The 15,535-nt window shown below is 34.5% G+C and overlaps 1 protein-coding gene and 1 long non-coding RNA gene across 2 annotated transcripts; one reads left to right on the forward strand and one right to left on the reverse strand.

Moving 5' to 3' along the window:
- Positions 1-2,643: 2,643 nt before the first annotated feature.
- Positions 2,644-4,900, reverse strand: LOC119078762 (fork head domain transcription factor slp2-like). The gene has a single exon (XM_037186470.1). The coding sequence runs from the start codon at positions 4,616-4,618 to the stop codon at positions 3,614-3,616; it is 1,005 nt and encodes a 334-aa protein (XP_037042365.1). The 5' UTR covers positions 4,619-4,900; the 3' UTR covers positions 2,644-3,613.
- Positions 4,901-5,181: 281 nt separating this feature from the next.
- Positions 5,182-13,297, forward strand: LOC119078804. Its single transcript, XR_005088062.1, has 3 exons — positions 5,182-5,192; positions 9,030-9,032; positions 13,263-13,297. It is a non-coding gene; the product is annotated as an uncharacterized LOC119078804 (long non-coding RNA).
- Positions 13,298-15,535: the final 2,238 nt, after the last annotated feature.

The following is a 15,535-nucleotide window of genomic DNA, read 5'->3' on the forward strand; positions in this document are numbered from 1 at the left end:
AGTAAACCATTATAATACTGTACTGTCTTCCTCCATCACATAAGTGTATATATATGCGACTAAATACGGCTAAACTGTGTGGTTGACATGCATAAAGTTCGAGACAAACGAATTGCTGAATTACTTGAGACATTTTGTAATTCTGTTGTTACACAAATTCTCTTCATTTTATTAATTTCTTTGTATTAATTCACTTCTTCCTTTAATGTTTTCAGGGGGACATTATAAGCAAGAAGCACATTATGGTGAATGTTGGGTAAGATTTGTATGCCTACTGATTGGACACATAGGTGACATACGATAATGGAAATTTGTGTATATGTCACACAATAAATTGTAAATGACTATGAACGTTAAGAGGTGTTATCACAAGTCATCAGCAATAAATTTTCAGAAATTCCGCCTTTCATTGACAATTAAAATTCATAAAATGATTTCGACAACCAAGGACGCAATCAGAGCGCGCAAATAATTAACCTTTCAGAAATGGTTATGTTAGTCAACTGATATGGACCAATGTATATCGCTTTGTGCCCTAATAGTCATTTTTATAGCTAGGGATAAAAAGTTGAAAAGTCCAGTTCGAGGCGAAGCCGAGGTTAATACACACACGATAACTTGACTTTTCATTTTTATACCGAGTTTTGTAATGGCTGTGAGCTCATAAACCAATTGAGTTACAAACAATTTTTTTTTATTTTTTATCGATGGAGAACCTAATTTATACCTACCATGGTAGATAAATAACTATGAAATAGTCAGGTAACAGGTCTCTATAGGTTTGTTCTAAGGTCATTTTGAAATGTCAAATTTCATCCACAGAAGGCAACTTAACCTCAACTTTCAGGTTGACGAAAATTTTAACGAAAAATTTACAAAGAAATTTGTTGACGTTTAGGTTATGTTCATCTCTGTGGATGAAATCGTCGGCGTTCGTGTCGTCAAAGTTCGGGTTTACAGTTATTTGGAACAAACCTATTACATCGTTACACTACGATCTGTCATTTATTACTTGGTACTCACACATCTTTAATTTTAAGTCATCAACACGTTTTTATTGTACCGTCTAGTTGTACATAAAAACGACCATCTCGTGACTCGGGGGATACCAGTAACCTGTCACATACGGATATTTATCTGTTATGGATAACGACGGCAAAAATAGGGACGAGCTCAGCGTAATATGGTCCTTTATATGCATAGTAAAATGCATGTTAAAAAAATTGAAGTAAAAGATTTGAAATCCACCGATTTAAAATACTTTGATCGATGGAAGTCATAGACCCGATAATAATACTGGTCATACGCTGTAGCTTAGGTTAAAATGACTTTATCTTTCAGTAATTAAGTTACATTTTTGATCAGAATCAGGAAATTCCACCTTATCGGACTTAATTTCGCCATTCTTCACATCTGCTATCGATAGAGATGAAAATAAACTATTAACGCTGGCTGATTCAATCCTATATGACAACATGTATGTTTAAACTAATGAAGTAGCAGATTTCATTTATTTCAATGACAAATGACCAAAATAGGTAATAGATTCGAAAATAACTTAAGTGATTATGGACTATGAAAGGCTTTTATGGAAATTTCGCAATATATTTGTCAGAATAAGTTAAATTCCTCATCTTTTATTTGAATCACTGGAACTGAGTTATATATCAATCGTGTATCGTTAAATCGCTCGTATAGGATACCCAATTGGAACCCAACATTGTGAAGCGAATCAAGTGTGTTATTACAGCCATTTAGAAATATATCAACAACCATATAACACACACGCTTTCAATTCTCGAAAACAAACTTCTAAAATTGTCGTCCCTTAAGGACATGTTTACATACAATTTAATGTCATTTTATTATTGATATTTATAGTGGCCAATAAAACCATAAAATGACACACACATATTTCATTGTGCAATCCAAAGAATTTATGGCCGAAGAAAAACGTTTTCAAAACCTTTACAAAGAAAACGAAGAAATCTCCTTGAACAAGTGGAACCAAAAAGTAACAAAACAAACAAAATGCTTGGTTTAAAATCCGAAAAAAAAGAAACCAAAACAAAATTATGCTTTTTTTTCTTACGTTAAATTAACTGGAAGTAAAATCGGTGGTTACTCGCTGGTTCGTTACAAGTTCACTTATCGGGAACCCAAAAAAAGGAGATTTTTTTTTGTGACGAAAAATCTTTTTTCGAACAAAAGTTTGTTTTCAAATTACCTGCTGATACATGATGGTTGTTTTTGATGTTTGAACAGTCATGACTATATGTATATCGTTGGTACGATTTTGTAAAGAAAAAGGTATACCTCGTTCCTTGTACGCCCGCAGCGCCCGCAGATTTTTCGTAGAATCATAAAATTTGTTGAGAAAACGATTTTTTGACGAGATTTTTGATTGAATATCAGGAGAGTTGATGATCGTTGAATTAAAAAAAGTGTTTTTTTAGTTTAAATTCATTGAATATAATTTTTATTTGTTTCTATTGATGGTCATTACTAAACTTATTAACAATTTCATTTTATTTACAATCTATCTTTGTTTCTTTTTTTTGTACACTATACAATTGGTTTAAAATAATTAATTCCGTTGGGGGGGCGACACTATATTTACATTTGATATATTTAATTAGAACGTTTTTTTCTTCTATCAGTATAATTATACGGTGAAAGCGAGAAAGCGCAGGTAACATAAGTGACTTCTAGTTTTATTAATATTATATTTATGATAAAATGCATTGTTCTAATCAATATTTGATTCCAAATATCTCTTCACAGTGTCACCTGATTCTTTACGGTTAATGTCTAGATTTACCAAGAACTGAATTTTAATCAACAAAACAAAGTTTCTCTGGCATTTTTTATCTTAATCATCACTGGTTATAGTTTGCCGTTTATATCGTCTCCTTCTCTCATTCAGGGTCTATTTTTGATAATTTTTGTTTTAAAAAAATGAACCAACATTTTTGTTGGTAAATTTTTCTATAAAAAAAAAACTTTCAAAAAACAGGCTCTGCTTCCATCGACTACATACAATTTTATTATTTATCGCAATAAATTGGTTGACTAATGAAAATGCACCGAATTTAATAAATTAAAATTTCAAAATTTATTTCTAATTTTAATTATAATTTTTTAAAGTTTTTCTTTTAAATTTTATATCACAAATACTCTGCCCGGGTTTAATTCCATGATTTATCGGACGCTATAGGTCACGCAGTATAATGCGAAAAAATTTACGAAATTTTTGATTTTTATTGAAATAAAATATCGCCGGACTTCGGTTGAGAAAATTTAACTCTAAGGCGACAAGACAGTTACAACAAAAATTATTAAAAATTGCCTTGTGAGCCAAAAATATTTTTTTTTAATTAATTGAAAATTCGACCTGATTTTTACTCGTTGAAAAGACAAAACTCATCAAATTTTATTCACATCAAGATATCAAAACAAATTTCGTTTGAAAATGTTGAGGAACAATTTTTCGACACATTTCATCCGCTCATACCGAAATCTCAATCAATAATTTCTAAACCGATTGCGTCCGGAACGACCATGGAATAAGACCGCACTAATTACCCTTTTTTTTAAAACAACAAAATCAACACTAACTATGCCGTGATACAACGGTTACCGGTTTTAATATTGGCTGTTGTGGTTGCGACGTCGGCTGATGCATTTCATTCGTACTAAGTGTCATAGCCGCTTGTTGCTGCAGTAAATGTTGATATTGGAGTCTTTGGTAAATTTCGGCTGATGATGGGACCGGCGGTGCACCTTGGGACATTTGCGAAACACCCAACAAACGATCCATACCGAAACCGGTCATATTCGGGAATGGCAGCGACAGCGGTAGACTGGGCTTTGGTGCCAGATTTGGGGCGTACGGTCCGTAACGGCTGTACATCGATGCTAGTAGTGCTGGTGCGGCCGCATGTGATGGATACACGAAATTTCCGAATTGTGAATAGGCTAGTCCGGGGAACATGGGACCGGCTAGAGATCGTTTGAACGCAGCCAATCGTGATCGAGATGCAGCGGTTGATCGTCGACGTAATTTACCAGTTGAGCCACCAATGAAAACGTCTTCGGATGATGCGTCTAGCATCCAGTAATTTCCTTTGCCCGGATCGTCGTAGTGTCGGGGAACTTTCACGAAACACTTGTTCAACGACAAATTGTGGCGAATCGAATTCTGCCAGCCCTGTTTGTTGTCCCGATAGTACGGATGATGTTTCATGATGTATTCGTAGATACCGTTGAGTGTTAATCTCTTTTCCGGACTATCTCTGATGGCCATCATAATTAAGGCATTGTAACTGAACGACGGCTTTTCGTTCTTTTTATCGCCTTTGACCGATCCTTCCTCCGAATTTTCATCCGTTTTACGGCTACTACAATCCATTGGTGGTGGCGTTCCAGTAACATCCAAATCTGATTCGATATCCGATATTTCAGATTCGGCTGGCGAATGGGATAGCGATGGTGATGGGGCCGGTGATGTTTGCAATGTTTCGGGCAGAATGGAGTTAATTGAAAAATTCGATTTTAATGGTGTTCGAGCCATGGTAAAAAATGTTGGGCTGTTCATTGGATATTCAACGTTAACCATTGTACGGTTACAACACTTAAAATGCACAAAATGTTCCGTTTATTCGGATTTCTTTTCCTTTTTTTTCTCACTTCGAATGTCTTTTCCTTTTCTTGTCAAAAATTATTTTTTCTTCTCACAACAAAATTTCTTCGTCAAAATTTATATTCTCACTGTACCTTCCGTTCAGTACATATGAATTCCACAAACACAAACTTTCTTCTCTTTAAAAAAAATTCAACTTGCGTTTATAACATGTTGTTCACAGTGCTAAGCCTCAAACTAAACTGACTCTCTTAAATGCCAGTTCCAACTTTATAAATCGTCATTCTGCCGACAACGATCGGGAAAACCATCGTCCAATCACAATCCATCCCATACGCAACCAATCACCATCCAGCTACAGCATTCCATATAGAATTTACCAATCCATTGACGGTGTAATGGCAACATGGTAAAAATGGTATTGGCTCCGCCTGTGCATGGTTTGTTGGCCAAATAAAATCGTCGAGTTTACACAACTTTCGAGGCTCAATTCTACAATTTGTTTACATAATTTGAACAAACAAATAGCTGTTGTTGCAATACATTCGGGGTATTTATGTTTATACATAGAGTTTACCTCTGGTTTTTTGTTTAATATTTTACATTATGGGCCGGGTTTCATAGCTGCATGGATTGGTGTGTACAATGTATATTAATAAGTTGTATGTATTTGGCATATGGGACGAGTGTAGTGTGTATGGAGCGTAGTATTTATGTTTGTTTTCGATGTTTTTACTTGGGGAAACAAGGATTGTGCGCGATGATGTTGCACATATTATTGCAGTTTTTAAGGGGGACACACCATATACACAAGGTTTTCATTATAATAAATTTGTGGATTAGGTGATATATTTCGTTGATTTCATTTTTATATTTTTTTTTTGTTATAAATAAAAATGTGCCTTAATGGTAATGGTAATGCTGCGCTGAATGTGGTGCTATGAAGATGGGCAGATGTTATTTTCGGCTTTGTGTTCACGTTTTTTTATTATTAATATTTTTGGTTTCGCTATTCTCCGATGATGACGATGACAATAATATAAATTTTTCTCTGTTTCATTTACTAACTTGTTCCCTCATTGATTCAGAAAATTTATTAATGGCAGGTTGATTGCGTTCGGCTACGTTAAGAGGGTAGACTAGGTGTGAAGTAGGCTATATATTGAAAAATTGGTTTTAAAATTAATGTAGACCATTTAATGAAAATCTGTTCCAGCAATTAGATGAGCAATATGTTTATCTATCTCTAAAAAATGAAAAACGATTTACAATAAGCATCAGTTGGAAGAAAACCGATTTCCAAAATATGAACGTCGCTTAAAGTTAGGCTATGCAATATTTTTTTGGAAATCGGTTTTCTTCCAACTGATGCTTATTGTAAATCGTTTTTCATTTTTTAGAGATAGATAAATATATTGCTCATCTAATTGCTGGAACAGATTTTCATTAAATGGTCTACATTAATTTCAAAACCAATTTTTCAATATATAGCCTACTTCACACCTAGTCTGCCCTCTTAAAGAAAGAGTGGTCTTATCAATCGTAAAAAATATCTTACTTGACAATGGGGCAAATGATGGAAATTGTATTTCTTGTGTGTTTACCGACCTCGGCTACGCCTCGATTGGTAAATTTCACAGAAGAGGTACCATTTTCATCGTTTGCCCCATTGGTAAGTAATGTACTATTAGCCCACGGACGTGATTATACATGCTTGAGTATGAAATTTTCGCAAGAGGCACACCGTTGACACTTGCGATAATTTTCATTTTCGCAGTGTTTCGCAAGTAATAGTAGATTACAGCAGAGCCTATGTAAATGAGTAATACATGTGTGCGATGTTTGCGGCGTGTGAGCCGAAGGCGAACCGCCTAATTTCGCACACATGTATTACTCATTCACATAGGCTCTTCTGTACTGTTCTTTAATGTGTAGGCATCCTGTGCGTTGTATTTACATTGTCTAAGATGAAAACTACGAAACAATTTTGCATAAAACAGCATTTCGGAACCTTTCCACTTCTAACCATTTTGAACTAAAATTTCATTTTCATTTAGTAGGCATCGGATGTGTACGCCATTTCGGTCATATTTTTTGACTTTTTGTTTGTTGTAAGTCTCAGTTTCAACGAAAATATTTGATTTTGTTGTTTCAAATTATAAATTCAGTTGTGATTTTAGTGTTTTCTTAATTGTATCGATGGCATGTGCATCAAAAAATAGTTCCGCCTGTGTAAATTCTAATTTATATCGTGTTTTGTGTGAAGTGAAAACATAAACAAAATCATCGAAAAATGACCGACCAGCGCATGTAAATGATCGCGCATAGCATGTAAGTCATCGAAAAATCACACATGTAAATTTCATTTACATTCTCATCGCAGACAATGTAAATACAACGTACAGGATGCCTACACATTAAAATACCTTACGTCCTTGTTCGGAGATTTTTATTTTGCCGAGAGGGAGGTTTGTCGCCTTCGACTCTGGCTACAAACCTCCCTATCGGCAAAATAAAAATCTTCACACAAGGACGTAATGTACTATTTCACTGTCTAAAATAGTGACGGTAAGTTCAATTTACAGTGCAAGCATGCAAAATATATGAAAATCCATTATACCATAGTCATTTTCTCACCTCAGCTGAAACTTTGATAGCTTTTGTAGTGAAAAAATTGTTTTAACATCGGAAAAAAAGGAGGAAGTTTCATTTTCTCTGGTTACTTGTGGCAGTCCCTATGCTACAACACCCTCGAAATGAAATTTAAAATTTGATTTTTCGCTAGGTGAACAAGTCACTGTATCAAAAAAGATACCAAACAGGTATTTCGTGTGAAACCGAGGCGCAGCGGAGCTCAATAAACACACGAAAACAAGACTTTCCATTTTTATACCGAGTTATGTAATGGATGTTCGAAAGTTCATGAATTTCGATGAAAAGAACGATTTTCGACCCGCAAGTATATAAACAGTTCTCTAACGAATTTGCATCTGTTTCTTTGGCACATTTTATTGGTCAATTTTTTGTGTGCATCCGACAACTGAAATATGGCCTGTTTTGCCATGATTTTTCATTATGAAATGTCAGTTTTTCCCGAACTATATATCGTGCGGGAAAAATAGTATGTTACATACCAAGGATCGAAAAGGTGTGTTTTAGACCCAGGTGGTGAAAACGTCCAGGGATGGAGCGACGCGAAGCGGAGCGGAGACCAAGGACGTTTTCACCACCGTGGTCTAAAACACACCTTTTCGATCCGTGGTATGTATACTATTTTTCTTCCTGGAGTACCAAAGTCACATTCCGAACAAAACATAACAACAGATTTGCACACCATATTCAGCTGCGATCTCTATACCACATGCGAGATCGTATGCGATATCACAAAATCTCATGCGATATCACAATGTCACATGCGAGATGGCATTCGATATAACAAAATATAATGCGAGATCGCATGTGATATCACAAAATCTGATGCGAGATCGCATTTAATATCACATGTGTAGCATTTTCATTTGTTATAGTACATGACACATCTGGGAAAGAATAAAGATAGGATCGAAAATGACATAAGCGGGAATGAAAATTGAGAGAAAAAAGTGTCGGAGAATGTTGCTCTTTCGGTACTAAATTTGGTGAGTGAATGTGACGGTTTTGGTACTTCAGGAAGAAAACTTCATTTCTTTACGATTTATAGTGCGGGAAAAGAATTACATGAATTTTTCTATGACTATACGATTGATTAAATTTAATATGGTGAATGTGAAGTGTGTATGTTTTCAAGTAAATTGATGTGTTTTGTCTATTTCAGTTGTTCGATGCACAAAATGTTGTTCGTACCTCGACAGGAAATGGATTTTTTCAGCAGACGTCCTAATTTTCCTTACTCGCTTCGCTTCGTAAGGAAAACTTAGGACTGGTGCTGAAAAAATCGTCATTTCCTGGCTTGGTACGAAAAATAATATTTTCTAACTGTTGTAGTTTCCAGACATTGTGTCTCGAGGCAATATAAGTATAATTCATACAATTTTTAAATTTTTAAACCGAAGGAGTTAAGTAGCATTGCTACATACCTAAATAATGACGAAAACAAAACACCAGATACCATTTAAAACCTTTGAGTTCCGAAAAATGTTTGAATTTCATGAATGACGTGCCGCATTTGTGATTCAATGTTTGTATTTCTATGTGGTATACAGAGTCCATCCATATCATACCTACTTTTACGAACACCTTTAATCTTTTTAATTTTTATTAGTGACTTGTCTTAATAAGCTCTTTCCCTACCGTGTTCTCTTGTTTGTTTATTTTTATAAATGTTAACTAGCTATAACTGTTTATAACAAGTACGAAAACTATAAGCTAAAAAAATGACCGGACTCAGAGAGTCAGAGTTGACGGCAATAAGGGTAGGTAATAAAATTGTGTTTATGGAGGAGAAAGTAATATTAAGTGTCTCACAATATTTGCAAATGTTAAAACGTCAGGTGTTTGAAAATGATAATATAATTAGATTTTATTATCCCCATCCCGCACAATAAAACTTTATTGGGTGTCGGCGTCCATTTATGCAGTGGAATATTTTGACAGTGAGACTTTTTTAGCCTATCGTTGATTTATTGGCTTGAGTAGTTTATTGATTTAACCACCGAAAAGACTCTTCTTTCCCTTTAAACAGCAGTCAATTCGTCGTCGTGAGCGACGACTACTTGAAAGCAGTTGCTTAAACTTAACGGACTTTTCGACTTAAACTGCTGACTTAAACCGAAGATTTACCCACTCGATCTTTGATTTGTTCTTTCAAATTGAGTTTATCTTTTCACTAAGGAAGTAATTCCATTTAAGGTCTCAGAAGCAAAATACTCTGGTGTTCAGGTATAATCGTAGTGTAGTGTACAGTTTCAGACTTGAAAGATTTTTTTTATTTGCAGTGTTTGAGCTCGTCGAATAATAATACGAAAAATTGGTATCGGGGAATCTGGCACATGCGAGTTCACCTTTTACGTAGTTAAAAAATGGGTTGTTTTAGCACCGTGTGCCAAATTACCCCACGCCGAAAAATTTGCACAACCAATTAGCGATGAATAATAAAATGAAATTTGTACATTTCCCACAACCTTGACCTTCACTTAAAGGCAAGCATGTCACGTCACGACACAATCATAAAATCTGCGTCTTCCTTTGTTTAAAGTGTTGTTGAACCATATAGAACTAACCCTAGCTTATTAAAAAAAAAAATGCGCCTCTGATTTCTCTTCGTACTTCACTTCCGTGAATCAACAAATTTTCACGGGAAAGAGACAGTTATTTGTGAGTTAGTGTGTAAAGCACACGATATGAGCTGTGACGTAGTATTTGAAAGAACGGTTCACAATTAGATCTGATGAACAGATGAAATCGCTAGTTGCAAAAGACATATGACTAGTTATGATTTAAAGGATTTTTGGAGGATTTTGTTCTGAATTGAGGACTTTCTGAGGAAAGAATATTCTTTTGTGTGTAAAAAGATGTCACAAGGACTTTTTGAGCGATAGTTCGAGTTCATTTGAAGCATCAAACTAAATGAAACGGTCCGATGTATATAAATGGAAGATTCGTTACTTTTTTCCACACTAAGTGTTGGAACGGGGTACACAGCTATACATTGATCTCTCTAATTGAGTATAAAGAGACAACCTTTCAATCTTTAAGTTGCGTTTGAATGGGAAATTCAAAGGGGGTCTTAGTATTCGAACTAAATTCGCCGCGGATTAGTATCGCACAAATTGAACAAAATTCGTTACACTTCACTTAAGATATGCTATAGTCTTAAAGTTCTTCTTTCTCGATTTCACACTTTATTCCGTATGCTGACCGAAGTCAAGCTTCTGCAATTATAATGATTCGAATTCATTTTGCAGACTATGATCGTAATTTCATAGTTCGTAAATGAACATTGTAATGGCGATAGGAAATGGAGAATTTACTGCTCACTGTAAAAAAGGTTAAAGAAATCCATAATGAACCGAACAACGACGAACATGATTACATTACTACGGTGACAAATTTTGAATGCTAAATTCAAGGAATCGTTTTTTTTTCCCTGTTGTTGCACATCCACTGCACATATATGTCGTCGTGCTCAGTCATTTATGCATTTCTATTATTTTTAATCGATGTACGAAATTTTTCAAAAAAAACTTTTTGTCAAAAGAAGTTTCTACTGAGAGGAAAATATTTAGTTGCGCTGTTGGTACACATTAGCCCAGATGATTGAAAACAACTACCTAAAAAACCATTTTTTCCCTCTTCTCTTTTCTCGTATTCTTCAATTGATTCAACATGGTTTTCATTTAGCTTCCATGTAGGTTACGAAAAAAGGCGACACAAATTTATTGTTTTTGCTCCTTTTTTTCCAAAATCTAACTTATACGCATACGCAATTAAAGCATGAAAAAGGGAAAAAAATCTCTCATTGAATAAATTCGTCACAGACCTTTAGCATTTTCTTCTTCGTCTTGATTTTTTTTTCTCCTGTTGTTAGTTACGTTCGCTTTGTCAATCCTTCTTATATGCACACACTATATATACACGAAATGAACTTGACGCACAGAGATATGTCCCAATACAAAATATATATCAGTTTGATACTATAGCCGTGACTGAACCATTTCTATTTTTGTAATAATTATCGCATTAGAAGGTCCATAAAATATCCGACCTAGGAGGTCCAGTGTTCGCTATAGGTGAGATAAAAAATTTGATGAGTTTATCTAAGATTGATATTGTCATTCGCTTTATGCCTCTCTTCTAACGTTAAGATGTTGTTAAATACTATAATTTGCACCTATGTTCTTACCATTGTTCTAAACTCAATTACCTCAAAAGAAAACGTATATCAGGACATTCGCTAAATAAATTTGCTTGTACAACACTGTCTACCAAGTTCTATTGTGAACTCTTACATTCGTATATTCGTACATAAAGATTCAATCTGTTACTTTTTTTGTTTTAAGTATCGTATTAAGTACACATACTCGATACCAAATCTTGTACTTCTTTCATTTTAATAAATGTTTTGCTTTGTATAAATAAAGGAGGTCTGCCTGGAGATCTACATTTATTGTTGAAGAGTTGCCAATAACAGATGACTAGGTCTGATAATTTGTCTTTGGTTGAATCAGCTCAATTTTGTCGTTATACTGTCGTAAAGCTGTCGATTCTTCAAAATCGGTCGGTATATCCGAGGTTCTGAAAAAACAGGTTAAGGCACTTCTAAGTTGATTGCAAATTTTGTTAAACAAAATTCAGATGAACTGTCAACTTGAAAAAAAAAGTTGTGAGACTTTAACAAAATTTGCCTTTTTGTCAAAATTTGTGTGCCTTCATGGACGCCTTACCTGTTCTTTCAGAAACTTGGATTTTAATTTGGTTTGTTCAATTCACATCAAACGAATTTATCTTGAACGCATTTATTATTTATGTCAAAATAATAGGCAAATGAGTGCGTTTGCATCCGTTTTCAAAATCGTTATGTCCACCGCATTCAATGAAAGTAGAGAACAGGTATGGTCGATCGCCGAATTCGTCTTAAACGCACTCACGATTTATGTCAAAATAATATGAAAATAAGTGCGTTTAAGTACGAAAGTCAAATTTTTATGTCCTCCGGGCGGACAATAGACCATACCTGTTTTACACTTTCATTACAACGCATTGACATTTGACCATATCTGGTACTTTACATTTATTGCACATCACATGCTCTGTTATGCTAGGCTATAAATAAATAAATAAAATTATCTTTTCCGGCATGTGAGCTGGGTGGCCTTATTATTTCACAGACGACAAGCACATCATCAGTATAATTACCGCGAATCTATTACTTCTTCGATGTAAATATTTCAGCAATCTTTTACTTCATAAGTTGAATCATACTTTTTGCTACACAAGACCAAGGAGTACCGAGCCTGCCGCGATTTTGTTAGTCGGTTTCAATAACAGATGTAAAAGATCAGATATGAATATTTGTTCGTTTTTTTAGGAGGTTTTTTAGTAGGAAAAATGAAAGAATTGATGCGTACGAAACAAAATTGCATCTAAGAATCAACAATACTTCAACTTCACCTTCTTCCTAGCAACGATCTCAAAATTCCATTGCATGCTTCGTCTAACATGAGAAAGTTAAGTTACACAATTTGTGTGGAACCATCCAATGAAAGTAAATCTTTTATCTAACCAAAATACGACCATTGTCCATAATTTCCATCTGATTAATCTCGAAATGATCTTCCACAACACTTTAGAACCACATTAGATCACAAAATCTCTGTCGTAATAAAATTTAATTTTTTTTTTTTTTTGGAAGAGAAATCCCTAACACGATTATACGAAGCTGACAGACTTAAGTAAAGGAATTAAAAATTTGTTTGAGGAAAAAAATTATTTTCTAAGGAGTGTGGTCGGTTGAGGTTTTATGTAACAGAATGCAGCTAGTACCCAAACGTCTTAAGAGTATTTTCGATTGAAAATGTTTTGTCATGTATTTGCTGGTATCGAATTAGAATTTATTTTTTCTCGTAAATAATCCGGGGGGTTTTGCAATTTAGAAAGTAATTCTTCTATTTACGGTTTCGAGTCTTTAAATATTGGATTTATTTTACCTTTGTTGGTTTGTTATCGATATGTGGATGATGTTATTAGGAGGAATGAATAACTTTCAAAATAATAAGTTGACATCTAGTACACGCACAATAGAATCGGTTTTACAGTGAAATGCATATACGGATGAACAATTGAACAATAAAAACGAAAACCAATAATCGAGATCTTTAAACATTCCACCCAAGGATTTGTGGATTTCCTTTGAAAGCTTACGTTCGAAAACAATTCTTTTCGCTAGTTTCATACAATCGTGGTAGGTATAATGCCAGTATTTAAAAAAGTAGAGTTCTTTCAACGACATCTATATCATCCGTAATCGGGAATTAATAGTAAACGCCAGTTATTTGGCCTCTATAGCAAAAAAACAAATGAAGTAAAAGATTGTATTTCAGCCTGGGTCAAAATCAGGTAGATTAAATCAATTAACAGATCACAATACCCTACGTACGTTTGTCATATGTGGAAGGCTTGTTATCGAATCGGATTCATATTACTTGATACCAATTAATTGAGTGTGACATATGGCAAACTGCACTGCTCAGACATAGAGAAGATGGAGAGAAAAATAGAAGATATATTGATGGTAGATTAATAACTCCCGTCGTTGTCCCACGAACTTAGTGGAGAATTTTCTGTAATAATTGTATATTATTGGCATTTGAGGAAAACATCGAGGCTTGACGAGATTTCCCCTTATTAAATGTCACCATACTTTATTGCGTAAGCGAGAAGTGCCTCCACGAACATAGTTCTAAATAGGACTGGAGAAGTTCTCCTCAAATGCCAATAATTTACTATTATCAATGAAAATAATCCACAAAGTTCGTGGAGGCGCTTATGGGAAACTACTTCTTCAGAACAGCCAGGACGCCAGTTTATGCCTTACACCGTAACCGTATACCACGTATCATGTACCAAACCCAACGAACTGTAAAATGCCTTAAATAAAATTGAATTTTTCGAATACACACTCACTGCCTCACTAACTACCATCCGAATGTATGATTCGTTATCGTTATCATTCATAGAAAACCGAAAGGCAATGTCCTTTTCTCTGGTTATCGTCATAAACGTTAAAAAATTAATCCGAAAGGATTATTTTTTTTTAAACGAAAAGGGGTGTATAATCCTATGAAATAAAAAAAAATTGTTTTTATGTAAATCCCATTGTTCCATTACGAAGAGTGAAAAAATGGTCACTACTGGACGGTGTGGGTAAAAATTCTTTGCATCATGTAAATACCATCATAAATAAAATTAAGTAATTTCTGTTTACAACCGGTAAACCAAATAAAACAATCAACATGAGAATTTTTAAGTAAAATATTTATAAACATTCCGTCCAACTTTGATTTTGCCCCTTCTTGTCATTTTCATATTTTCTTTGTATCCTAATACCTACACAGCACTTCCACGCTGTGAGCGCCATATTATATCTCAGTGCATGCGAAACAAGATGTCGCAGTTTTATCTCTTTACGAATGTCCCAAAAAATTATTGCTCAGCTTAAACGGTCGCTTTCATGAATTGGCTATGCGGTTACAGTGATTTATTTTATGTTTTCATTCTGAGGTTTATTTCAATAAATATTTCTCTACTGATAAGATTCGAAGAAAAAAAGATTTTCGATTCAACGTATTGGACAGCAGTTACACGAAATGCAGATTTACACACTGTGTGTACTGTGGCTAATACCGTTTTCTATTACAACTAACCACCGTGAAATTTGGTAGAAAACATAAAATCTTGCAAATCAGTTATCGTAGAAAATTTTATTTAAAATCTATTGCAAAGTCAACCCGAACAAGTTATCGCGACTGCGTGAGGTGATATGACTACATTTAAAAGGATAAATGAACCAAACTGATGAATTCAGCCAATGATATCACAACCTATTGTCGAAAATGACTTGACCTGAAAATTCAGATCATGTCACATAATTTCATAAAGACTAACCTGACCTGACCGTAACCTGTTTTATTCAACCCGAAATTTTCGAACAGTTTTTGAGGTATACCTGATATCTGATGATTCTCTTCTTCTCTTCATGTTTCAGGTTAACCTAACACACACGGCTATTCATCTGTTATCGATAACGGCAACAAAAATAATGACAAGCTCTGGGCGATATGGTCCTTAATATAGTAAAATGCATGTAAAAAAAATTGAAGTACAAGATTTGAAATCAAACGATTGAAAATACTTTGATCGATGGAAGTTATAGACCCGATAATAATTCTGGTCATA

This window comes from Bradysia coprophila, unplaced genomic scaffold (genome assembly GCF_014529535.1).
Source record: "Bradysia coprophila strain Holo2 unplaced genomic scaffold, BU_Bcop_v1 contig_297, whole genome shotgun sequence".
Classification (NCBI taxonomy): domain Eukaryota; kingdom Metazoa; phylum Arthropoda; class Insecta; order Diptera; family Sciaridae; genus Bradysia; species Bradysia coprophila.